Source organism: Trachurus trachurus, assembly GCF_905171665.1.
Source record: "Trachurus trachurus genome assembly, chromosome: 14".
Classification (NCBI taxonomy): domain Eukaryota; kingdom Metazoa; phylum Chordata; class Actinopteri; order Carangiformes; family Carangidae; genus Trachurus; species Trachurus trachurus.
This window is the reverse complement of record NC_139903.1, coordinates 14,432,882-14,459,860: the sequence shown is the minus strand read 5'-3', so window position 1 is coordinate 14,459,860 and position 26,979 is coordinate 14,432,882. Positions and strand designations below refer to the sequence as shown.

Genomic DNA, 26,979 nt, shown 5'->3' with positions numbered 1-26,979 from the left:
GACAGCAACAACAAGAATCAGTTATTTGTCTTTGAATTTGAATATTCAATTGTTTAAAGATTTGGTGCTTTTTCTCTTTGAGACTGAGATGCTGGATGAGTAAAACAACTGTGACATCGGGTTCGGACTCTGAAATTGGACAACTGAGATGGGAGTTCCTGCAATCTTTGAACTATATGGTTAATTCATTACAAATATCATTACCGATTAAAAGATTAAAATGAAAATACTCATTGGTTTCCTGCTTTTAATTTGTCATTTTGTTTAGTTTCCCTCCCCTGCCTTCTTTTCGCATCAACCAAAGCAAACTTAATTTTTCATATTCTCACGATATCCATCTTTTTGATCATCCTCAATCTTCACAGCTCATTGTCTTCTGCCAGGTGACGTACAACAGTTTTGTTCAAAGTCTCTGCTGTAATCTTGTATTCAAATCTATTAATAATTTCAATATATTATTGTGGGTACAAAAAAAAATAACAGCTCCAAACCAAACAGCTGAACTCCTGGACATGTTGTGGTTTCACAGCACAGAGGACGTTCCGTTTATTTTTGCTGTGATGTTGGAGGTAGAAGATATTTTAGAGGTACATTTTATTACTTTAGAGATCACATTGGATCATAGCAGACTGTTGTATCTTGAGTGCAATAAAAAGAAAAAGTGCAATAACAAATCATCTCTTTCTCCTGTTGATTTCTGTCTTAGCAGTGATGGCGAATGGATGGAGGTGGAGCTGCAGGGATTCAGTGCAGACATTTAGTCCGCCACTGCCATCTAATGGAGTGAGACAAAAAAAGAAAACTGCCTCTCCTGCACCACCACATCATGAGTCATTTTTATAGTGAGATTTATAACTTGCTCAGTTCATAATTGCTACTCCTGTGGTTTCCTTTCCTCTTTAATACTTTGTTTTTGGATACAGAAAGTTTGAGAAAATCAAAACAAGTTGGTTGAGCGTAATTCCTTTATAAAAGTTTAATTTGTCAGAGCAAGGCTGGATCAAGACAAAACAGGTAAAGCCAACATTTCTGTCTCTTGACTTTCAGATGTAGCACGGCAACAAGAGCTGTGTAAATGTGTGTGTTCTTAAAATTAGATTGTTTGATTAAGATTAGGGAAACTGACTCCTAAGGGTTAATATGTATTTCCTGTCTTCATTAGGGCAAAAAAGACAAACGGCAGTGAATTATAGTGCTTAGTATTTTATTTTCCTGAAGACAAAATTTCTTACAATAAAACATTCCATCACAATCCAAATGAAAATCCACCCTAAGAGAATTCACCTACTGTGTAAACCTATGATCTCAAATTCATCATATTTTGTTTTGAACAATTCTCTTCCAAAGCTAGAAAACCATAAAATGGTATTAGAAATAATTTTATATAATTAAAATGTGAAAACAAAATATTAACTTCCTTGCTGTTTATGACTCTCCAATGAGCGCAGCCTTGAAGTTGGTGATTTGGTCCATCAATACTTAAACCAGTGTTCAAGGTGCAACTCCAGGTTTTGCCTTCTTTGTCACATCGCGTCTGGTTTCGAGGTTTGGAAGAGAGCGGCTCAGCTGATCACAGGATTAACTAGAAAGCAACTTCCACTTAAGTCCCAAAATGTCCCACACATCAGGTACGTAAACATCGATGAATACAAAAACAACCAGCAAAATATTCTAGTAGCCACTGTCTCTATATAACAGTAAGTGATGAGAAAATAAACCCAAGTTATACTCGTGTAATGCTTTAGTAATTGTTAGTTGGCTATTGAAACGACATGATAGCATGGTTAATTTATATTACACCACTTCCCAACACCTTTGCTGACCTAAAGCTGACACAACTATGTAGCATATGAGAGTGCAGACATTTACTGAGCATGCACTTGTATTACTGTAGAATACGCAGTTATTGAAGCAGACACTGCACCTGTAATTACCATTTATTCCTCCGCCTTTGTCCCATCTATCTACAGCATGTTTCAACCCTTTAAATACTGTTTCTGTTTGAGGTAAAGTAACTGCTTTAGCAGTCCAGCCAGACTTTTTCTTATAGCCTTGCCACAGAAGGAAACCATTGCATAATAAAACTATGAAAGCAGTAACGAAAACGGCTGTCTCTCAATAGGACTATACATATACAAATTTTTCTACAATATGGAGCCATCCATAATTTCCACTACACTCGCCTATCTTTGATAGCATTCTCTGAGGAATAACATTTACAGTCTTGCACATCATATGCAGACAAGATCTGAACAGGCTCTGTTAGGAGTCCAGAGTCCTACGGGAGCTCTTATATTGCTTTTACATTGTCAGCAAGTGACCATCTGTAAGGTCGCATAGTCCTCAGTTACATTAAAATTGTCTAGTGGTGTCACAACATCAACAGATATTTAATATTATATGATCAGCAAACTGCTAAAACACAGCAGTGAAGGCTTTTATCCAGATACCTGGCTGATAATGCAAGAAAAAAAATAATTTTTGATTTGCCTGGATACATCATTATGATATTGTCACATCTGTGTATGAAGGGCCTGGTGTGCAGACAGTCAAGTATAAGCATCATGTCTGTTTTGTCTATCTGCAGTCATCAGGACCAGACTTTTGTCAAAAAGGCCCCAAAGCCTGAACGATACGTGCACGTCAGTATGTCCTTGTGCATCCTCTTGAGCCACGAGCGAACAAGAGTCAACAACCAGAATCACGTCTAACCTGCCATCCCTGAAGTCCTTCAGCCTCTGGAGCCACTCTGACATGAATGTCAGGGGTTTCTAATCATAGTTCCTGTCTGTGTGTGTGTTGGGGTTTGGCCAGTGGCGGTGGATGAGATGGAAAATCATTTACAGTCTCAGCAGATCCCTTTGACTCTACCAAGCTTATCACCAAATATCAGCAGTGCCATAAAAAGAACGTGGATGTGGATTTTTCCATAAAGATGAGATGGGCACTAATAAAAAGACCATTACATGGACCATTCTTCTTCCAATTATACTTAACACTATTATATACCATAGAAATATATAAATACTATAAAATGTCTTTTTTAACGATAAGCAAGCATTGGCATGCTACTTGATTCCAACAAGCTCTATTTCTGCTCTAGATATAAAATCAGTACACTGCAGGATAGAGACGAGGGTTTAGCAACTTTGTGTAGGTCTACGTGTAAAAAGGCTGAATAGGAAGTCATGATTTTGGCTAATTTTATGCTCTTTATGTAGTTGAAATTCAGTACTGCTCAAATCGGCTATGTGGCAAACAGGTGAAAATAAAAATCTGTGGGTCTGTGTCTGAGCTTGGAACTGTGTAACAGTCATATCTGCAGCGAACTGAGGCCAGTCTGGTCAGATGTACTTCCCTTTTCACAATTTATTGTCCGTTCTGAACACGCTCCCGCTGAGGTCGGCTCGTCAGTGGGAGTTCATCGTCTGTCTTGAAGGGTAAACCATACTGTACTGCTGCGGGACGGTTGAGTGCTGAGTGTGTGCAGGCAGGGGCGGCCATCACGACGGGGGGGCGTTCTGGGTCTGGTATATGGAGGCCTTGTCTTTCAACAGGTCCAGACATAGATGACAGCTCCAGCTCCCTGAGTTCAAAATAACAGGGAGGAGCCGTTAGTGTCGGATGTTGGAGGCTGTTGGTAACATTGACTCTGGCTACATTTATCTTGTCCAGGAGCCTAAAGCCATCGTCACACTGAGGCTCAATATTGAACTGTGATACTGTTTTGGAACTGCATGAAATAGTTGACAGAGCTGACTTCAAATCAGTTTCATTATCTTGTTTACTTATTCACCGATCAAACAGTACCTGGTTTAAATAAACATTTTATCAGTTTTACACTATATTACTTTAGAGAGCTGCTTGTGTTTACCGATGATTTGACATTTGAGAACTATTTTCATCTTTTCTTAAATGTAAAAAAAGAATTGTTCTCATTAAATTTTCAAAAAATATCGACTTAAGTGTCATGTTGGCACCGATTACATTTTCTAATTGTTACCCAACATGAAGCTAATACATTTTCAGAAGTCACTGCTCAGTGCTTTTAGGCAACACAAGCAGACAAATTTCAACGTTGTCTCACTCGAGGCTTTCAGAGTCTGATAAATGTCGTACCAGCTTGGCTCACAAAGGTCAAGATTACAAGTCTTCTTTTTCCTTTGCTCGGCCTTGAAAAGACAAAAATATGTGGGATATTTTTGGCTTTTCAAAACTGCACAGTCCTAGTTCTACATCGCTATCACAAACATTTTCTCTCCATAGCACTTGGCTCATGTCCGACTCCAGTTTTTAACCCTTCAACCCGAGATCGAGCACACACATTTATCATTTTCTACTTAGTCTGACACTGTTTCTTACCCTCTGGAGGTTCAGCCATGGGTGGGTTGAGACAGTACATGTGATAGCCTCGATCACAGTCGTCACAGAACAGAAGCTGATCCTGGAGGAAAAGAGAAGACAGAAACACTTCATCCTTCTGCCCAACCGATCCTACTAACCCTGGTGGCACAACATGTGAGCGTAGGTAAACTCACATCGTTCTCCGACGTGCCGCACATGTTGCAGCACTTGCACTCTATGCATTGCCAGCGGTACGTCTTCACGGCGGCCATCATTACAGGAGTGAACTGCAGGCAAGATGGGTGTCCTGCAGAGGAAACAGTTTTATTATTTTTACTGCCACTCCTACACCTGCTGCACAGATAAACTGTTTTTCTCCTCTTGCTATTCCGTCCCAGCGTCCACACGGCGACAACATACCTGAGCGTCCACAGTCGGAGCAGGACACCAGCTCCTCTGACTGACCAGTCTTGTGATTGGTTTTGGAGTCTCCCAGGCAGAAATCACAGTAATTATTAGGCAATGCCAAACCATCTGGGCCTTTCTTGGGAGCTGAAACATAAAAGGAAAACACCCAGAGAGAGCATCAGTCCAGTTGCTTAAAAGTCAAAATGAGCCACCAAGCAACTTAAAGGGATAGTTCAACAATTTGGCAAATTGGCCCATTGCCATAATCCCTATAGTCATAGCAGTAGGTTCGTTACGTTTGATTGTCGGTGCAAGCTATTTTTAGAATGGCGGAGCAGAGCTGTGAGCTGTCCAAGAGCTACGCTATGGAGGCTCATGGGATTTCTTGGTTCCCCACATTAAACTCATCAAACTCCAAAACGCCCTCGTGGACAAGTTGTGACCTGCACATTCACCACGCTATGAGATAACAATGGAACGTTACGAGACAGAGTTGTTTTAGAGGTAAATTCATGCAAAACCGCTGATACATGTTGCCTTCAGGTGCAGTTTTTCAGCAAGCAGTCTCTGCATTTGCCTCTAAAACAACTCTGTCTCGTAAGGTTCTGTTATTATCTCATAGCGTGGTGAATGTGCAGGTCACAACTTGTCCACGAGGGCGTTTTGGAGTTGTTGGATTGTGTATTTGATGAGTTTGATGAGGGAAACCAAGAAATCCCATTAGCCTCCGTAGTGTAGCTCTGAGCAGCTCGCAGCTCTGCCCCGCCGTTCTAAAAATAGCTTGCATCGACAATTAAAGGGCAACTTCGGTTTTTTTCAACCTGGGCCCTGTTTTCATATGTTTTTCTGTGTATGTGAGTGATGGATTAATACTTTTATTGAGGTGGCTGCAGTATTGAGCCGGGCAGGCAGCCTGCAGCCCAGCTAACGCTCTTCCACGGGGCAAGTGGCTCCCGTCAAAGTTCGCCCTATAGACGGGCATTTTTTTCAAACTGACAGGCTCAGATAGTTACAATGAGTGTCCGACAACATACTAGAGAGGAGAAATGAACGTGTCTCTACCTTTAGCACGTCTCTTCTTCTTCTGACTGGCAGTAGTCATCCCCGGTCAAAGTGGTCACAGCAGACCCTGTGGTCGGCACGGCGCAGTGCATCGACAGGAGTGTTAGCATCCATTTGTAGCACAGCTAACTGTAAGCCCTAACTTGTAAAAGCAGCGCGAAGAGCAGCCCAACATTTTGTTGTTACAATTTGTAAATTTTCCGGTCGTCTCTCTTCACCTCAGTCAGGTAACAGTATTCCCCACCGGTGTTTTGCCGCGAGTTATCGCGAGATTTCAGAACGAGATTTCTGGCGTGGTGAGATTTGGACACAGATCACAGCAAACAGCGACCTCCAGCTAAAGGTAGAGACTATTACGTTCATTTCTCCTCTCTAGTATGTTGTGGGACACTCATTGTAACTATCTGAGCCTGTCAGTTTGAAAAAAATGCCCGTTTATAGGGCGAACTTTGACGGGAGCCACTTGCCCCGTGGAGGAGCGTTAGCTGGGCTGCAGGCTGCCTGCCCGGCTCAATACTGCAGCCACCTCAATAAAAGTATTATCCATCACTCACATACACAGAAAAACATATGAAAACAGGGCCCAGGTTGAAAAAACCCGAAGTTGCCCTTTAAAGGTAACAAACCTACTTCTATGACTATAGGGATTATGGCAATGGGCCAATTTGCCAAAATGTTTAACTATCCCTTTAAAAATGAAATCTCTGGATCAGGTTCTTGGTGCTCGTCACTTACTTTTGGGCTCGTCGGGCACCGGCAGGGCGGGCTCGTTGATCTCCATCTCCTCCTTCTCCTCACCCTCCTCCTCGGCCAGGTGGGAGTGGGCGTAGTGGTAGCTCAGGCCGGGACGGTTCTTGTAGCGCTTCCCACAGACTGCCACCAACACCAGAAACACAACATGTATGAAAACAACGAAATCGTGAGAAAACGTCCACGTCATACAAAGTGAGTGGAGAAAGGAGGGTGACTAATGGGAAAGCTCGACTAGTTCTCTATGCTGCTAATTCGGTATTTTTCACTTCTGGCCAAAACATAACATCAGTGCTGCTGAGAGTGACAAACACTTGCTATGACTGTATCTTTTCTGTCATTCAGTGTTGAGTCTTTCATGCATTTAAAGGGTCTGAAGAGAGTCTTAGTGTAATAACACAGCTTTATACATTGTTTTCAGCCTCTGTAGTCACAGTTTAATAATCAGTAAATAAAGTGTCTGCACCTACCATGAACACACTTTTAACGCCCTATAGACAACAGAAGATTGACGTGTGCAACACTGTTTCTATTCTTTGATGTGTAACACAGAGGAAACCGCTCAAATCGTGTTCCTGTGGTCTCCCGCTGTTAAATATCGTGGTCAATGCGATGGCATGAGACATTGTGCGCTGCAGTCGGGGGGTAAAGATGAAAAAGTTCGGGGAACATGAAGGACATGCTCTGAAGCAATATTTTGAAGCATGCGTCATCACATCCTCTGTGGTAGCCATGTATTTAAGCACAGCAAGATAACATCTGAGCCACTCATACCACCACACATACTGCAGTTGGGAAATGAGACACTGAGTGACTGCAGATGTCTGATTTAAAACAAGTGGCTGACACACAGTACTTCACCATCTACTGGGAAATGTACTCGTTTTATCTCATATAATTTCATATATCCCTCTGTATATGACTGTATACAACCTCTGCAGGGGGATGATTTTAACAATAGCTTCCTACTGCTGGGGATAATAATGTTTCTGATCTGAGTTTATATCCATTAGGATATAACAGGCAGAGGAGTAAGAGAAGCCAGGGGTGATTGTGAGAGGAGGCTTTACTGACTTTAGGGAAGACAAAGATGCCTCTGTGAGCTGCCGTTGTCACAGGGAGTGTGTGAGGTTTGTCATAAGATAACAAACAAAGACAAAGTGCTTCTTCTTTCACTTCCATAATGTGTCTGATTTTCATTTCCTCAACGGCTAGTGTCATGTTTCTTCCAGCTGTCATTTATAGGCGTGATTACTCTGTGGCACGGTTTTCTCCAGAGAGTCTTGGCAAAGTTGCAGAGGACACAGCCAGTCACATGCCGCGTGATTGTGCACGGTGGCAGCGAGACGTGAAAAAAAAAACTCCCCAAAAGGTCAAACACGTATCAAACTGACTCAAAACCAAACGCAGAGGCAGCGGTTCATTCGAAAAACATGAAACATGGAATGAGACTTTACAGGGTGCAGAGATGGTGGAGGGGGAAAAGAACTGTAAAGCAGTCGAATTGCACAGATTAAGTAGCCAGACAAAAGACAATGCACAGAGGGGGGAAATAAACAGCAGGAGGATCCAGCTTTTATCTAAATCTGTGGGTTGTTCAGGGCCTGATTAAGGGGGAAAATGACTTTTGTGGGCTTCATCTTATGTTTTATGGGCTGAGACGGCTCACATCTCTGGCTGATTACAGACTATCAGGGTGTATAATAACAAGGACAAGTTAATTACATTTAAGTAAATGGTGTAGAACAAAAACATTTACCCTATGAACTGAACTACGCAAACAGCAAATCTACTTGACGACAGACAAAATGAAAAAAACAAACAGGCAGTGAAGACAAAAGACAAGGCAGACTGGAATAAAAATGAATGAGAGAAATATACCTCTTTCAGAAGGTTTTGAAATATGCTTTTGTTTGATAGTGTCTGAAAGAGAGAAGAGAAGGAGAAGAGAGAGCACAGACAGAGGCTCAGAGAAACCGACAGAGGATCAGTCGGCGCTGCCCTACTGACAGCTGCAGCTGAAAGTGAAAATGCTTCACAAAAAGAGGAAAAACACAACAAGCAGTACAGATATGCAGTTTGACAAAACCAAAGAAGTGGAAGAAACAACCCCCCCCCTCCCCCCTGCCCCATGGAAAGATTTGAAATGCAAGTATAAGAAATGTTTGATATTATCATGACAGACAATAAATAGAGCTCAGCCTGGGCTAGCTTTATAAACTATCACATATGAAGAATGAGCAGGGAGAGGGTGGAATAGATAGATTAATGGAGGTGGGAAGAAGAATGAGGACTGAGGCAAAGTTTTTGATTGATTAGATTATTAATATTACAGCTATTAGCGTCTGCAGTGAGTGACCCTCTACTCCGACCTGAGTTCACATGCTCTGTTCTCCCACATCAGGACTCACTGTCACAGGCGTACGGCTTGTCTCTGTCCTCCAGCGCCGCCGCCGCCGTATCCAGTTTCTTCCTGCTACTGCTGCCCACTCCTCGACCCTGAGGACAGAGGTGTCGCTACAGTCAGCAGAGGTTAAAAGAACAGATTGACTGATTAATCATAATTCTTCTATGAATGATCCACTATCGCTTTTTGTAATCCCAAGATTCTCTCCTATCTTGCTCTGTATTTGCTGGGATGATTTAATCTGCGAGGCCCTGGAAGTCAAGTGAGCGCCGGTTGAATTTGACTTTATTCAGTCGGTCCGGGGAGATAACACTAGCTAGCCAGCTGTCTGCAGATATCAGGCTGATGTCTTGTAAACAGCAGCGGTACAGATGAATTAGTGAAGAGAGCTTCAGTTCTGGTTCTGTCTGCACTTGAAGTGATCACGCAATGTCTGTACAGAGTTGAAGCATCTGTTACTGACAGTCCACAGTCCGCAAGCTGCACGGGGGGGGGGGGGCATTTATTCTTTTGAAATATGCATAATGAAGACACGCTTGCAAGTGGTGCAGGTTGTTTACTGTTCTTACTAAAATGTTTTGCACATGAAGGCCAGCATAATACAGCCATGTTTTATTCATGATGCATTTGCCGAGGAAAAAAAATCATTGTCAACAATTTTAGAAGCTGGAAATGTGTTTACAATTAAGCTTTTAATATGCATTTTACTCAATTTTATATTCAACTAACAGTGACGCTAAATTTTTGAATGTTGGTATTTAACAGTAAATAAATATAACTGGACTCATATTTTCAGGATGGTGTATTTATGTCTGAGGCAATTATTTACCTTTCCTTTCCCTTTGCCTCTTCTTTTAGGTGTGTCCTCCTCATAGTCTTCATCATCGAGGTCGTCTAGGAAGTCGTCTGGCTCGAGGATTCTCTGTGTTGAGCCATTCAGAAACAAAGTCAAATGATTGTGAAGTAAAAAAAATTTTTTTTAAAAACAATAAAATGTTTGTGAATTTAAATATATCTTATTTCTTATGGTTGAAACAGGAACCTTTCGAATCCGAGCTGCAGGGTTCAGGCCTCCAGTGTAGTCACTCGTGTTCGAGTCTTCTTCGGAGCCTCGGAGCTCCGTGGTCGTCCGTTTCTCCAGGGAGTCTCCCTTCAGCAGCGCCTCCAGGCTGCTGCCGTCCGACGACAACAGAGCGTCCTTCTTCACCGCTAGATCTAGCTCTAGGAAGTAAAACACAAAACATTCATTAATACAGCCTGACGCATAAACATGTTGTGCTGCTGACACATCGAGTCTGACTATTATATTATATTTAAATCATTTTCTTAAATGTCTCACAAACATCGGCTGTCTCAAAGGTTAACATGGTGAAATGGAGCGAGCTGAGCTGAGCCGAGCCGCATGCTGTGCTGGTACCTGACTTGACAGGAGGGAATATAAGCCGGGGGTCCTCTGGAGGATGAGACCGCCGCTTCTTCCTCCACCTCCGGGATGGGTAGGTGTAGAGCTGCCCTGGAGCCATGCCTGCGGATGTTACAACAGAAGCATTTACATAACACTCAATATTTAAATACAGAACTCGTCAGCTTTCTCACAGACTGACAGAGAAGAGACTGGTTCTTCAGTCTTCTTAAAACGGCGTGTTCCTTTTTAGTCTTGTCTGGGGGCCGCAGCTGGTTTCATACTTGATTAGATAATGTTCATCAGCAGTTTGGCTTGTTGTTCTTTTGAAGTATGAACAGCTCTTGCAACTCTAAACTTGCCAGTGCACATGCTCTGTGTCTCACCTGGTCCTCTGTGTCTCTTTTCCATCCAAATGTAGCAATTGCTCTGAGCTACACCGGTCTGAGAGTCGAGGAACGGCATGCGGACACTCCTCTCAGCACAGAGCCTGGCATTGTAGTTGTGACATTGCTCCATGGCATCTCTGTAGTACTGCTCTCCCAGCCTGCCAGGACAAAACCACAGTCAGATGCTGGTTATTACATCTATAATGGTCAAAGGACAAAAAAATCAGCAAGCGCGGCTTCTCCGAAAACAGCGCGGCCCTTATTTCAAACTTCTGGGCCTCGTTTTTCTCTGCTGTGTGCTGCCACTTTAGAAAACACGTCACTCGCACAATTTCTCTGTACTTCAGAACCAAATCATTCGTGAGAGTGTCACAGCAGGTGCTCTTTTGTTGCTACATCAACAACAAAAAGCTAGGTAGTCAACACAGCATGATGTGCTCTGTGTTTTCATTATAAATACACTCGGATAGACTCGGCTTTTCTGCCTCTTCCCTCTCAGGATAGCTACAGGCTGCGATACCAAACAAATGTGACAGACAGGATCATCATGACAAAGAGACCATAGTGCTTTTTCAACCATCTTGTCATCCAACAGCTGCGACTCCTGAGGCTGTCGTGGTGCCCTGCAGCAAGGCACTTTCATGTACAGTAACATTTAGTTGCAAAGTAGAGCAGTGTGGGTTTACTAGAGAGTGCACTAAGAAAGTAGTCAGTCTGCTTAACCACATTTTCAAAATCATCAATTTACACTCAATAAGATTTTTTTTTTTTTTAAGTGACAGTTTCAGATGTGCTGGACACAAATTAAACATTTATCATAACCAGTCAAACATGTGAAGCTGAATGTGTGTGCATCACCCTCTAACTAATTTCCACACTGTTTATAGTCTTATTACAGGGCTCCAGACTGACTTGTTTTTACAAGAAGCACGCAAGCGGAAAATTTAGTGGTGCACACTGTAAATCGACTTGCAAAGCAAATATTCACATTTCCTTCCCATACATGATCCTCACACACACTGGCCTGACACCTGTACTGACAGACTCCTAATACTTTGAGTCGCCTCTTACACGTTTCACCAGTGTTAAACAAAAACCCCATGTTGCACATGCACAAGTAGATGAAAAATGTACTTGCACTGTCTTAACATTTTGGGGGGCAGAATGAGTCTGGAGCCTTGTTGTACTATTAGTAGGAACTGAGTGACAGTGTGGTTTTAATTTCTTTGAAAACATTTCACAATGAGTTGACTCATTCACGTCATGTACATACTTAGAAGAGTTGTTGACGAGAGTAAAAGTTTGGCAGACCCTTGATCTCTATATGTCAGGCAAGTTTCGTGTTACCGAGGTTAATTACAAAGTTAGAGGACGTCAGCAGCACCTGGACACCTACAGTACATACAGATACAGCACAGTGCGCTAAAATAAAGACAGCGGAAATAGAGGTTAACGCGCCGGTTCACCCGGGTGTGTAGTAGGTCACTGAAAACTTTTAACTTTACACTGTTCAAAGAGTTGGGGGAGTGTGAAATGTGATAGCCACGGCGGCGGTGGTCCTCCCGGGCCAGCGTTCATTCATTCTGGACTAGTGGTCCGGTCGCTAACAGCGCTAACAACCGTTGGCCGTAAACTCCACTCTGTTTAGCTTGTTAGCGCCTGAGCCGCCTAGCTGCTGCCTTGCCTTACTTCACTGACGTTAGCACCGCGCTACATTTCTTTTGGTTAGAAACACACACCACCACAACAACAACAACCTGCGACCATAATGTCTATATGAAGGTGTTTATGATCAAACCGACGCGTGTTCTTCCACATAAGGAGACTCGTTAGTCCCGGTTCAGAAACGTCAACTGCGTGTCTGTCTGCTAACTTACACTTGCATACCAGGATGTGAAGAGCCACGACGGGTCCGACACCGACAGCTCTGTGCTCTGGCTAACCCCGCTAAAAAGTCAGTGGAAACGCCGCTAAGCTAGCGAGCGACAGCGGTCGGTAACGGAAGGAGACAGACGTTATGGTGTGACGGCGGCGGGTGTCAACGAGCCGCGGTGAGAGGTTTGAAGGAAAAAGAAAAAGTCCGACACTTACAGTTTGACAACATTCTCAACAACAGCTGCCATCTTGCTTTATTACACGGGGTTAACGCTGCTGCTGCTGCTGCTGCTGCGGCGCAGAGCGTGCCCTCTGTCAGGACTTGTAGGCAGACTGAGCCGGAACATGTCGCCTAGCGCCCCTCACTGGCGGAGCTGGGTAATAATGACCAAAGAGACTGGTGCACTTGGTCCAAGATAACATTAAAGGGATAGTTCAACATTTTTTTTGCAAATTCGCCTATTTTTTTTTACAGTCTATGACCAGAGCAGCTTTTTTATGCAAATGAGAATGACCGATGCATTCTGGGTAATTTATTGGCAGCTACCAGCATCCCTCCATTGAAAAGTTCAGCCTAACTGGCTTGACAAACTAACTAACAAAAAAGTTGGCTATTAACAGGTTATTAACAGACAACACTTAGCCAAAACCTACCCGGTGATTCGACCAAATACGTGTAGATGTCTGGGTCAGACATTTCTGGCCACTTTGTGGGGTCATTGATCACTGTGGGAGGCTAAATGAGCATACCGGCAGATTCATTAATTGTAATTTTTCAAGATAGCGTGAACGGTGGGTTTCAAAGAGGGTGTCAAAATAATTATGAGACATAGTGCTACAAAAGAAACAAAAAATAAAACATTCAGATTAATTGTTAGTTAGTCTACGCTCCATCAAAACACAAAAAGCCACTGAGTGCAATGTAAAAATGCCGGTAAACCTTTTCAGAGAGTATAAACAAATACAGGTGTTACCAAGGATACTAATTAAGGCTCCATTCCATTTAGTGTAGCCTACCAGAGTGTTTTCTAATGAGCCACACCTGTCTTTGTTTATACTCTCTGAAAAGGTCTATAGTCATAGGGGTATAGGTTCATTGGGGTCATTCCTATGTTCCCACAGCCCTATGTTCCCTCATTTCTAACTTTTGTTGTCACTGAAAATTAGGCCCTAGCTATGTTCCCACAGCCCTTTGGTCCCACCATTGGTTGGGTTTAGGCAATGAAGAAAGGAGTTGGTTAAGTTTAGTAAAAAAGACCAGGTAGAGGCTAGACAGGCCAGATAGATAGAGTCCAGATAGGTAGAGAGAGTCCAGAGGGAACATAGGGCTGAGGGAACATAGGGCTGTGGGAACATAGGCACGCTCCCGGTTCATTACCTTTGGTTATCAGTGCATGTTGTTTTGAGATCCGCGGGGCAGAGACGCAAGCTCAGTGAGAGACGCAAGCTCAGCGAACACAGGTCCCCTGTCCCTCATCAAATAGGACAATCCAACAACGCCAAAATGCTGTAACATCATGAAGACAGAGTTGTTTTCGAAGCAAATGCTTAGTCTGAACTACGTTCCAGACACGCCTGCTGGGCGGAGTGATTTCAAAAGCACAAATAGTTCAGTGTCTTTGCTTCATTTGCTTCGTAATGTTACATAATTATACATGATTATTTAATAGTGTGGTGAATGTGCAGGTCTCAACTTGTCCATGGGAGCGTTTTGGAGTTGTTGGATGATGAGTTTTGAGGGACAGGGGACCTGTACTGCTCTCCGTTGTGTTCACTGAGCAGCTCGCGTCTCTCTCCCGCGGATCTCAAAACAACATGCACATAATTAAAGGTAATGAACCTAATACCCCTATGACTATGGCAATAGGCAAATTTGCCCAAATGTTGAACTATCCCTTTAAAGCCAGGGTTGGCAGGATTTGATTTGAAAACAAAATATTAACTTGTTTTCCCCATTCAGCTATAAGGAAAGGTGTGTTTGGGGCGATCACAGTGTTTCTCTATGTCTTTGCTGAAAAGCCTCAGCTCTCTCTTTGAACAATCAAATCTATTTTGGTCTGGGGGTCCCTGATTGGTTGAGGGGCCGGGTGCTTCAACCAATCGGGAACCCTCAGAGCAGAATAGATTTGATTGGTCAAAGATACCTGGAAGCTGTAGGCTTGTTTTCAAAACAAATCCTGCCTACTCCAGCTTTAATGTAAAAAAATATAATGAATAAATAAAAAACAAAAACAGACAATAAAATACATTTTTATGTAGCAAATTCCCCTTTGTTACTCCTATCATGATTTATTTGACACTGGTGCTTTTACCAATATGACAGGTTTAAAATGTCTGTTTTGAAAAAGGCCTATTATTTGGTTATTGATAAACAACTTCATTGCTTCACCTTACTTTCACTTAAAACCATCAGGGAATAAAATCTCTGGTCAAATTCACATTTAAAAGTTCAAACAAAAGATACTGAACTAAAAGCTTGATTACATTTTTTGATGACCTTGCCATGCAGTTTCTGAGACATTATTCAAATTGTTCTTTTCAAACTTGTCAAAACATGTATAAACTAATTTTTATAGCTGCCCTCAGCTTTTACTCTTAAGGGAAGATTATTATCATAATAAAATATGCATAATAACACAGTTTGTTCTGGTGAATATGGCAGACAGCTCATTAAAACAACCCACCAGAGCTCTTTATCTTTGCCAGATTACAATCAGTACAGGGTGAGTCGGCACTGACTGACTCATTTATCTTTGTTGTTCTCACATAAAACCACCAAATCCATTGACTCATTAGTTTGTCTTTGTCTTGCCATCACTTAGCTTTGAAATCTAAAAGCATAGCCGGTCATTATTTAAAGTGCGAAGGCCAAGTTTAATAGCTTTACATGCTGTGTTCAGAAGATTCTGCTTTTTCAATGTATTCAATTTTGCTAATAATTTTACCTTCTTTGCTCAGTATTGTCTGAGGCAGCATGCTCATCCTCCTCCTCCTCCTCTCCCACTCCTCAGTACAGACATTATAACCACTGTCTTCCTCAACCAGACTCACTGATGGTTGGCTCTCCACTTCAGATGACGACAGCAACCACTGATGCACCATAAACCTGCTGTATATTAGTCATTGCTCAATCATCCTTGACCTCATTTTGCTGCAGCTGCATCATTAATTTATTCTTAATGACAGAACTGCAGCAGCCATCTTTCCCACATCCTCTACACTGATACTGCAAGAACTTCATTTCACCTCTGTAGTGTCTCTGCTAATATGGACTCACATGTTTTATTAAGGTCTTAGGACACCACCAACCAGGGCAGCTTCAGGCAGAGATTCTCCACGTGTCAGAGTATCTAGAGAAATTAAGCAGATCCTTTCCCAAAACATAATTTCTCATTTGGTGTTTTGAGGATTTTAATTGGGTTGTGGTGGAGAACGGAGGGGTTGCCGCTGCAGGCCGCTTTTACACGGGGCTCAGTTATTCACTTATCACGGGAAGCCAGCCTGTGATAAATGTTTCAGATCACAATAACACTTCACCCTCAAAATACATTTTTAAACACGTATAGGTCTATTGATGTTTGCCTTAATATCCAAAATTCTCTCTCTCTCTCCAGAACCCAACAGAGTAAGAGTTAGAGCAGTGGCTAACACTATTCAACATTAAAAAAAAACAAAAAAAACACACCCAACATCATGTTTCTGATTAAACCATGTTTTATTATTCCTAATATTAGATGTAGATACACAAGTCAACAAACATTATTTTCAATTTGTAATGAAAATGCTCCACAGCACACTGACATCGTGTGGAAGGGTCTGGTATTACAGACACGTACCTGAAAATGGACAGCAGTTATAATTTTTGCAATAAGTTGCATTAGTAACAGTAGTAGTAATAGTAACAACAGTAGCAATAATGATAATAATAGCAATTAATAATAGTAGTGGTATTAACAACTCTGAATTACAGAGGGAGGAACAGACATTCGTCAAAAGTAATGAGAAATGAAGGTAGTTGGACAGGCTTATCAAATGCTGCAAGACAGACCACTGGATGAAAAAATACAAGCTCCCACTAGACAGCAAATATCCTGCCTTCTTCTAAAAAAGGAAGCTCAAATTGTCACCAGTCTGTTTTCACTCATATCTAATACTCAACAAGTAAAAGTTGTTTTTTTTTCTTCATTAAGTACTCCATTGTTACAAGTACTCTCATAACCAAAAACTCATCTCTTTGACATCAATAATACATACTTTCCAAGATCTGGTCAAAGCTCACCAGTAGCACAATGTTATTTTTAAAAGGATGCCATATGCAACATCGAATCGCAGCCAGCTGAGGACGTTCCCACAAGACTGGATTGCCAGGGTCATTCTGCATTTTAATATACAGTACAGTATTCATGTGTGTGAAGGAGAGAGCGCTCGTGTACAGTATGTCAAGTATGAGATATATTTTTGCTTCACATGACCAATTTGGCCAAACTAAATTTGAATCATCACACATTCAAATGGGCTGATAAGAAAATACACTGCATGACCTTTAATCTGCGTCTGGCGTCCAGAGCAGAGAAAAGGCAGCAATGGTCACCAACAGCTCATCCAGCGGGGAAGAAACGACGCCTCCGTTTGATTCAATTGTGCACAATGTACGCTAACTGTGTTGCCTCACTTACTGTATGTATACAATGACCTTATTAACCTGGATAGCCTTTGGTTTAAGGCTACTTACACTAGACTGAAACTAGGATCTCTGTCACACACTGGGGTTACAAAGTCCCACGGACAGAGACAAGGCAAAGTTTGATAGTTTGGAATGGGTGTAGTTAACTGAACCCAGCTCAGTAGTCTCAAAGCAGACACTCCTCTCTTGATTCGAAGGGCATCTCATTCACGTCCCACATTCAGTTGAGACTGGAAAACTATGGCCAACCTGTTTAATAAACTGCAACCAAATGCAAGTTTACGTCCAGCTGTTTGTGTTGTCACAGCTGTTTGGTGAGACATTCTTACGAACACATCAGCCCTCTGAGGCATGGTACACACATCCAGGCAAGTACCAGCCGTGTAGTTACTTTCAAGATGTATTTAATTACAAATAATTGATTCCCTGCAACCGACTTGATCATCCACAAAACCTCTTGAATTCAGATTTCTTGTCCAGTAAGTTCCTGTTGCATTTTGGCAGTTACAAAAGGCAAATTAACACTTGGATTTAAGTGACCGACTATGATAACAGTTACCTACCAATCCAAAGGTCTTAAGATATTCATATAAAATTGAGCTACTGCTTACAGTGTCACAATATACTGTAAATGCCTTTTTTCCTTTCAAACATATACAGGTTTTTTGATTAATAAACACCTATTTTTTTGACAGCAACTATATTGATTTGTCATTATCTTGTTTTAGATTATTGTAGATGCCAATTAACATTTACAACTATTTGCTCTCCAACCCTGAATATGAAGTGATCTAATGTTTTCAGAGTACATCAACACAGAAGAGAACAGATGCTTAGACACATACAAATATAAACCTACATGAATTCATGCCACATATGCAAGAGAGCGCAGAGCTCGTCTAAGAGAGAATTTAGGGCTTTTTCCTCTCTGCCACCACTAGTGAGCAGAGTTCTCCATTGTTTCTGTTGACTCATACTGTACCGCATATATAAACCACTGACTTACATTAGATCACTGCCCCAGGGCACATTTTTAACATTCTTAAAACCTTGTACTTAGAAAGCTTCCTGTTTGAATGGAAGGTGGATTTGTAAAAAGGGTTCAGTGTATCTGTAGTGGGTTCAAGTAAGGCTCAGTACACCTCTCTCTGTCAGGTAGCACACAAAGCGCATTCTTCACTGCCTATTCAATCTCACTTCCACACCCCTCCCTTCACCTGTCATGACACCTGTCAGCTTGTCCATCTGTCCTGCTCACATGTGCTTCAGCTTTTTATCTACAAACTGCCCCGTACCTTCACATCAGTAGATGAAGAAAACAGAAATAGTTATTAGAAGAGAAAAACAGAAAGAATAAAACCGTCTTGAGGAACTTCATCTTACATATAATTAAAACCAAAAGCAAAGAAAAAGCTCATTTCTGAAATCATTCCAGTTAACAGTATTTTGAGTTTGCGTCTGGTTTTCGTCTGCGTTGGCATACCGAAAAGCAGCTTCCATCTGGCCACGTCTGATCAGGAATAACATAAACGTGCAAAATCCACAGCACCACAACTCACACTCACGCACGCACACACACACACACACGCTCAAACATACACACACACACACACACACACACTAGAAAACTAATCTTCTCTGCTTTGTACAGAAAAAAAGAAAGTTGGAAATCAAGCAAAAAAGATCACTCAAAAGAAATAATCAAATACAGGCAAAATTAGAGATAAAATAAAAAATAAAACCACTTATTAAATATATATATTTATATATCATTTTTCCAATGAAACTTGTGATCACTTACTGCACACTGCTAAAATTTAAAGAGCTTTATTTTTTCTCAAAACACCTCATGAACTGTCATTCCTAAAAAAAAAAAAAAAAAAAAAAAAAAAAAAAAAAAAAAAAAGAAACATACAAGGGCAAACCCAACATTCTCCACTAGTTTAACCAAATTTACTTCTCTCCACAACATGAATCAAGATTATCTACTACTGTCAAATTAATTAGTTGTTTTCTCAAACCACCAATAGCAAAAGATAAATAATATAATAATAATGATAGCAATAATATTGGTCAGGTTAATAACAACACCAACAACAGAAAAAGAGACGGATGTGATCATTTCCAAAGACAGAGCGCGTGTGAAAGTGGGGGAAATAAAACCAGAGAGCATCACAGAGGAAAGCCACCATCCAGTGTTTTATTAGTAACACAGCATCAAAACGGCTCTGCTAGTCAAGACTCACTGAGGAGGAAATATTACAGCCGAGAAGGAGCCGATTGGCTGGACTCTATACTGGGCCTGGATCCCTGCTAATGACAACCAGGCCAGATACCGACTCAGGCTAATATGCTGGTTAGCTGAAATCACCTTTGGATGAGGGCTTTCATTGTTGGATGCAGCTGAATGTGAAATATGGATTGGCCGAACGAAAAAGTAAATGACAGATAAAACCGCCAAGGGAGAGAATCCAAGAGAAGGAAAAGAAACAAAGTTCTCTGTGTGCCACACGAAGTAGCTGTCGACAAAATCCTTGGGGCCTGCACTGAGAGCAGTGTGTTTGTGTGACTGTTTTTTTTTACTTTCCTTTCTGCCTGCTTCACTTTGTTAAAATTTGACAAATGTTGTTTCCATCAGTGACTTCACAAGTGTTTCTATTTCTTCTTGCCAAAGAAGCTGAACCTCTTCTCACGATCCTTCTCTCTCCCATCTTTGTTGCGCATGGTAACACCTCCAGTGTCACCTGAGCTGGGGGAGATGGGAGGCATCGTCATGGCGCGGCTGAGGGCCCGTGGACCTCCGGGCGAATCTCCTGCTCCTGTTGGAATGGAGCCATGGATGGACCGGATCCAGGAGCTCATTTCCGCCTTAAGCCAGACAAAGAAACATTAGTAATGTTATTCTTGGGAGAAAGTCACAGCACTCAAAACTAGATTTTTTTGGTTTGCTCAAAAATCATATGAATTTAATGATTCATTTTAGTGGAGTTACTGATCTATATGTATATCTCACCTCATCCTTTGCTTGGAACAGGTACTCTTTGCCATCCCCTAGCCTGCAGACACATAGTAGAAGAGGTGAAGTGTTAGTAAGAGAGAAGCTATAAAGTCGAACTTACCATTTCACTGTTTTTCATATTTCATCATATAATCATTTTATTTACTGCATCTGTCACTACATGTGACAAATCTAACTTTTAGTTGCCTTCTTGCTTCTCACCTGAGCTTGAATACGTATTTCCTCTTCTTATAGTCGTGGGCCACCTCACACACAGCCTCTCCGAGGCTTATGGGTACCTCTCCATGGTATGGAATGCCATTGCTTGCGCTCTTGCCGTCTTTATAGAAACCAAGACTTCCCTTTCTTAGAACACAGTACACGTTCTGCCAGGACCTATAGCAGCAAATAAATGGTGTTACGTGCATCATATTTTTCTACATCTATGATAACTTTCTTTTGTAAATGTTTCATTGTGACTTACAGTAACTCCCAGACATCTAAATCTCTGGTCTTCATGCTTTATGTTACCTTTTACCGACTTCCCTCACATCAACACTCACCTGGTAGCTGCCTTTTTGCTGTGGGACTCCATCTCCTGTTTTCGACAGAGCATCCCCTCCATGGTTTCTGGCTCAGACTCTGCTCCACCTCTGCTCGGTAACGTGGCAGACGGATCAAGGCGAGAAGATGCCAGACCACTGTCCCTGCCTGGACCGTTCACCGACTCAGTCTCGGAGCCCTGTGGTTCAAATCAGACATGAATAATAATGAGGAGGAAGAAAGACTCATGTCTGGACGGAAGCAGTGAGCAGCAGAGCAGCCAATCACAGCCATACATGAGGAGCCATGATGACATTTGCTTTGACACTATGATTACCTGCAGTAACAGCACAGCATGAAGGAGGTCCACATAATAACAATCACAGTACACTTACATTTAACAGCACAGTTACAGCTGCTCAAATGAGGAGGACACAGTTAATACAACACACCCTGAAAACATGCATACTACTCTCAACACAGATAGTTACTGTAAAATGTAAGTGTAACACATATATTTGGAACAGAGGATACTGGAAGATACTAATTTTTAGCAAAAATATTTAAATTCTAAGATAATCTTTTCCTTTTTGATCAGTGCTCAGTAATTGACTGAGTAATAGTAAGTGGTAACTCTACAATATAACACACAAACACAGACAAAAACATCAGTCACATTCTCTAAAGCCTTACAGTAAATCCTTTAGTTTCTTGCACAAGTACTCTGGCTTGTGTTTACCATATTAACCTTAACTACAAAATCCACAGATGATAGGATGCATTTTAAATTACATAACTAGAGAAAGTCTTACCATAAATTTCCTTAAACAAACCATTTCTACAAAGAGCCATTAACTAAATCCATCCAACGACTTTCACATTCATCACAGTAAGTGAACACACACAGAAGAAGACTAAAACAAGCTACATATATATATGAGCTTTGAACATCTACAAGCCACCACATTTACAATTCTGGGTTTCACATTTACAGGTCACTCCTGTCCTGGTCAATATGAGCACATATACAAGTGCAGACTGCATATTTGATCCATGAACACAATGTGTTCATGAATCTGCAACATGCCTTTAAACAGCAATGGGGTTTATTTATGAAACTGCACATTGCGTGAATAAATAAAGCAATGGATTGCATCTGTGACGGAGAGCAATGACTTCCTGATAGAAGAAAAGAGGCACTGAAGTTGACCAGGAACTGAGCGGAGGCTGTGAGGGGGCGAGGGAAGCTACAAGCTGACCATGGCTTGGTACTCACACGCTCCAGCTGCTTTGGCCTAGACACACGTTTAGGCTCTGATTTCTTTCCCACTGACAACGATAGCGATAATGACTGCTGGTAAAAACGCAATAAGAAATCGTTAAGAAGTCTTTGGGGCAGAAACTTCAAAGTTAGTATGTGGCTTGCACATCCCGCACTTGAGTTCAATTCACATAGAAATGACTCTTTCTTTGACTAATGCTTCTCTGCTGTATCAGCGTTTACTACTACACTCTCCACAAGCTGCCATTCTTTCTCTGAGATCAAGTGCTTCTTTTCATCTGCCAGTGAGGAGTTTCACTAGGACCGTGCAACATTTATTGAAGTTTACTTTATCGCAGAGGTCTCCAACAGGGGGTCCGTGACCCCTAGGGGGTCCGCGGAGGTGCTGCAGGGGGGTCATGGAATTTTTGGCTGATTAGACAATGTTTTATATCTTGTAGTTTCCACATTTATGTTTCAAATAAAAACGTCATTTAGAATAGCTTGTCTGCATGATTACCATGCAGTTGACAGACATTGATATTGGCATTGGTATCAGTGAACAAGGTCTGTTTATAATTGGCAGAGGGACGGCCCCCTACTCACTGTACATTGTACACGTTAAGAAAAAACATGAATATATCAACCTGTGTGTTGTTTCAAAAGCTTAGTATTGAAAGCACAATATCAAGCTATGTTTATACATGGCACTGGGCCTAGTGCAATTTTTTAATATATGAGGGGTCCCTGTTCCATGTCTCTGTCAGTTTGGGGGTCCCTGGCCTGAAAAACGTTGAAGACCCCTGCTTTATCCTGTGCCAGTCCAAACTCCAATCCTCACAGATACCGTGTATAATTTAATCAAGGTCCCTGAGATGATGGGTGAGTGTTTGTTGCTCTGCAAATCCCTGAGAGACACAGATTCTTTTCAGGACAAGTTCTTCTTTTATCGACAATCAACAATAACTAAGCAAAACTTTGCTGCTTATTTCTTATATGAAATTCTCTGATAGATATTCTTGAGTAGAAAAGTTACATTACACACAAAAAAATAAAATATTGTCCTCAAATGAATAATAATTAATTTCATTATATGACATTACATGCACTGAGACAATGCTGTTGGTTGGACTTAAACAGACAGAGACAGGGACACACACATATATGTACACTTAACACTATGTATGACATACTTACAAGTTTGGACCTCTTTTAAATCCAAAGCAAGGTATGCTTTAATGAAATTCATTGTTTGCTACAAACTATCACATGTATTATCTAATATTGTCTGAATGTGTTACTGACTTTCACACAGATTGCATGAAGTGAAAATACTCCCTCCCCCTTTATTGTGTCACTAAATAGGAGTTGAGGCAAGGCAACATGGAAAAGACACTACATGACATTACATAGTACATTACATTGGCAATTTAGTTTAAAAAAAAAAACAGTACAACAAAGAAGCACTGTAATAGTCAAAGCATTTGGAGATATGTCTTACCTGAGATGTGTCATTGTCACTGTGAACTCCATTCACAGATACCGACTGATTTAGTGTGGTCTGGTCCAGACTGGTTCTGTTTTTGAGAGAGAGGGACAGTTTGTGTATTACAGAAACAAACAATAACAACAGCTGTAATATACAACAACACCTTCCTGATGGAGCATAACTTTGTTTTACCTGGCCATAGAATCATGTGCATGACTTTCTGTCTCAGATTGTGCCACTTCTTCAACTGGGGGTGGTGTAGGTGGTCGCCGTGCCCTCTCCTCTTCTTCTAGCCTCCTCTGGATCTCGTGCTCCTCAAGCTGAAAAACAGGGTTTCAATTGTATTATCTAAAAGGTAACACATGGGCTGCCCTGCCTAAGTTACAGATGAGTTTCAGATAGACACGTTACACTAATATTCATGAGCATAAAATGTATATCATGTACCTCTGAGCCCAACAAAAACAAACCACATTATATTCAAGTACAGGTAAAAATTCTATGTGATCTGTTACATCTCAGGACTTACTGTAGTGAGTTTCTCTAGTAGGACAAAGCGATCTTCCCAAGCTGCAGCAAGTTTCTCAAAGGCCTCGTGGCGCTTGATTAGGCTCTCTACCTCGTCCACGTTTGAGCCCAGCTCTGCTGCTCGCACAAGAGGTTCTTGCCCTGCCAGCCAAGACTCTGCCACATAGGCATCACGTCCAAACTGCAGCACCTCCAGCACTGAGATTCAGAGAGAAGAGGGACAGAGGAAATCAAATCATTAAAAACTGCAGTACAATCAGCACCACAAATTATGGCTACTGTTCTGCCCTGAATATGTTTAATGTTTAAAAGACACTCGAAATGAGTTTTGAAATATTTATATACCGTTTTGTATGTTTATATGTATTCGCAGCACTTTTATTTTGAAAATCTCCCGAACTACAGGAAGTAGGAGAAAAAATGTAAACAAGAGAAAAAACGTGTGTGCATCTTCCCATGGCTGCATCAAATCAGTTTATCTTTCAGAAAGCAATGGTTGTAAGTGTTACACATTCTTTAGATTTTTGATAAGTTGTGTTAAATGAGTTTTATGGGCATTTTGTGTGTGTATAAAGGTAGCAGTATAATGTTGTGGCTAGGGTACAGCAGTATTGTGTATGTTTACCTCCTAATTTTCCATGGTTTCTAGCCTGCTGTGCTAATACCTGTAGAGCTAGTGTTAATATTAAGCAGTTGATACTTTACATGATATGTACATGGCTGTTCATTAAGTTATCTTCATCATCATCATCCTGACTTAAATGTGAAAAGTCATTAAAGGAGGGAGGCCGCTCACTTCCTGGCTCTTTATCTATGTTGACAGTTAGTGTTATTATGGTAGCTGTACTGTTCTCTCTATGTGTTTTACTCTCTGAGGAGTCATACTGTACAATCCTATTTCAGTGGAGTACAAACTTCTGTGTGGAGAAATATAAATAGGTACATCTAATCTGATGACCTGTTAACTGCAAAGACACCAGCTACTGTATTTCTGTCCTGTAGCATCATGACCACAGCAATGGATCCTTTGAATCATTCATCATCGTACTGAACAGGCATACCAATTTGTAAATGATCCATCTTGTCTTGCCACTTTTTGTTGATCCTGTCCCTCTTTTCCTGGAGTTGAGCTAGTTTTTCTCGAATCTGTGAAGATAAAAACAGTGATAAACCAGTATTAAGTTATAATCCATAATCATAATGTTCCTTTTTTACTCAAAACTTTCCTTTTAAATATGTATGAATATGATTGCAAATAACAGTGAGGGTGACCCACTGCACAATACCTCATCAGCTGCATAGTGATTGTTGTTGATGAGACTATTTCCCATCTCAATACAGGCAGTAAAGCTGTCTGCCCTCGTCTCAATCTCTGACTTGATGTCCTGGTGATTGGCAATGACCAACCCTGCAGCGGATACATCCCTGAGAGAACAACAGGTGGGGAGAGGTGAAATTTAGATAGACACAAAACATCAATATGAAGAAAATTCATAAAGATAAAATGGCACTCACCTGGGACTGTCGTGTGCATCTATCTGCAGGTTGACCCCATCCATCCAGAGCATGAGGTCTCGTACCATGTTGAAGAAGCGGAACTTCTCCACAGTGTCCAACAGGAGGAGCCTGCGAGCCTGACCGGCCTCGAGCAAGCCCTCCCAGGCAGACGTCACAGCATGTTCACTCCTATTAATGTCATCGGCTTTCTCTCCAGCGTAGGCCTTCTGCAGCCGTGCAGCATCGTCTTGCACCTGGTTCACCTGGGACATCAAAGAGAAAGAGGGGACATTCAGTATTGCAATTATTTGGCTCTCTTGGAATCTCACGAGCTCTCTTTATCAACACGTAGCCGACCTGTCCACTGAGGGCCTGGATGTCATGTTCATAAGTGTTGTGCTGTCTGTGTAGATGTTGAACGGTGTTCAGATCACGGCCCAGGTCAGAGGGCAGCGCCTCCCTCTTTTCTTTCACACGACCAAGCACCTCCATGGCATCCTGATGGAAGCGGTGCAGCTCATAGGAGGCTGCCAACATTTGTGTGCGTGTGTCAATCAGCTCCAGCAGATCTGCCCAGGCGTCATTTAATCCATCCTTCCACTCAGCCACACTGGCATTCTCAGGATGACCTGACTCAATCAGGTCATCTGCCAGCCCATTTACTCCATCTACACGTTCTTGGCCAATGGTGCTGGTGTCACGAGCAAACTCCCGGAACTTGTCCCTCAGCATCTGTAGGAAGAAAGAAAGAAATCAGGGCGAATGTAAGTCACATAATTCATTTGGCTAAATTTCCCAGAGCTTCAGAGTCTCCAAAGCATATGACAGAGAAAGAAACACTCACTGTGACATGTTCATAGTCCTGTCCTAGTTCATGGGAGCCAGCAACCACCTCCCTCTCAGCAATCCATTGTTCTAGGTCATCCACCTCCCGCTTCAGCTGGGTCAGCCGCAGTCTCTCCTGCAGCCGCCCGCGACGCTCCTCAGCCAGGTCTTTCAACCCTGCGTACAGCTTGTCCACTTGGGCTTGCCGTAAAGTAATTCTCTCACTGTAAAAAGATGAATGAAAGAAGGGTAGATCAGTGGCTGTAGATGTGGAACTTAATTCAGAAAAAGGCAGCTGTCACTTCAGCTCAACTTCACCTCTCTGGATGTTCACTGGTGACCATGAGGCGGCTGCTGTTGGCTAGCTGGTGAATGGTTTGAGCGTAGTCTTCAAGAGCCTGCTCCAGGCTCTGGTGTTTTTTGACCATCACTAGTGCACTTTGCTCATCCTGCAAGACCAACAAGAAATGATCAGTTTTCTTAAAGACACGATTCTGAAACAGCAGCAATTCTATGT

At 41.8% G+C, this 26,979-nt stretch overlaps 2 protein-coding genes across 5 annotated transcripts in view; both read right to left on the bottom strand.

Annotated features, from left to right (window-relative positions):
• Positions 1-1,193: 1,193 nt before the first annotated feature.
• On the bottom strand, positions 1,194-12,928 carry dpf2 (double PHD fingers 2). Of its 3 annotated transcripts, none has more exons than XM_083986670.1 (12): positions 12,854-12,928; positions 10,760-10,920; positions 10,389-10,496; positions 10,014-10,192; positions 9,801-9,893; positions 8,976-9,063; positions 8,446-8,487; positions 6,550-6,687; positions 4,765-4,896; positions 4,539-4,651; positions 4,363-4,444; positions 1,194-3,586 (listed from the first exon to the last, which is right to left on the bottom strand). In XM_083986670.1, exons 1-12 carry the CDS (start codon positions 12,883-12,885, stop codon positions 3,504-3,506), a joined length of 1,251 nt encoding a protein of 416 aa, XP_083842796.1. In that variant the 5' UTR covers positions 12,886-12,928; the 3' UTR covers positions 1,194-3,503. The 3 variants fall into 3 exon arrangements, with proteins under 3 accessions (XP_083842796.1, XP_083842798.1, XP_083842797.1); XM_083986672.1 differs by lacking the exon at positions 12,854-12,928 and adding an exon at positions 12,650-12,837; XM_083986671.1 differs by lacking the exon at positions 8,446-8,487.
• A 3,417-nt stretch (positions 12,929-16,345) lies between these two features.
• Positions 16,346-26,979, bottom strand: part of sptbn2 (spectrin, beta, non-erythrocytic 2) — a 32,774-nt gene continuing 22,140 nt past the window's right edge. Inside the window, exons 26-39 of one of the 2 annotated variants that reach the window (XM_083986646.1) lie at positions 26,781-26,911; positions 26,482-26,686; positions 25,995-26,369; positions 25,656-25,900; positions 25,427-25,565; positions 25,202-25,286; positions 24,142-24,338; positions 23,805-23,932; positions 23,625-23,700; positions 22,139-22,216; positions 20,883-21,061; positions 20,542-20,715; positions 20,335-20,377; positions 16,346-20,189 (exon numbers count right to left, since the gene is read on the bottom strand). In XM_083986646.1, the coding sequence (XP_083842772.1) occupies positions 19,977-20,189; positions 20,335-20,377; positions 20,542-20,715; positions 20,883-21,061; positions 22,139-22,216; positions 23,625-23,700; positions 23,805-23,932; positions 24,142-24,338; positions 25,202-25,286; positions 25,427-25,565; positions 25,656-25,900; positions 25,995-26,369; positions 26,482-26,686; positions 26,781-26,911 (2,268 nt within the window). In that variant the 3' untranslated portion in view covers positions 16,346-19,976. The remainder of the gene's footprint in view (positions 20,190-20,334; positions 20,378-20,541; positions 20,716-20,882; positions 21,062-22,138; positions 22,217-23,624; positions 23,701-23,804; positions 23,933-24,141; positions 24,339-25,201; positions 25,287-25,426; positions 25,566-25,655; positions 25,901-25,994; positions 26,370-26,481; positions 26,687-26,780; positions 26,912-26,979) is intronic. The other variant, XM_083986645.1, reaches the window with a different exon arrangement.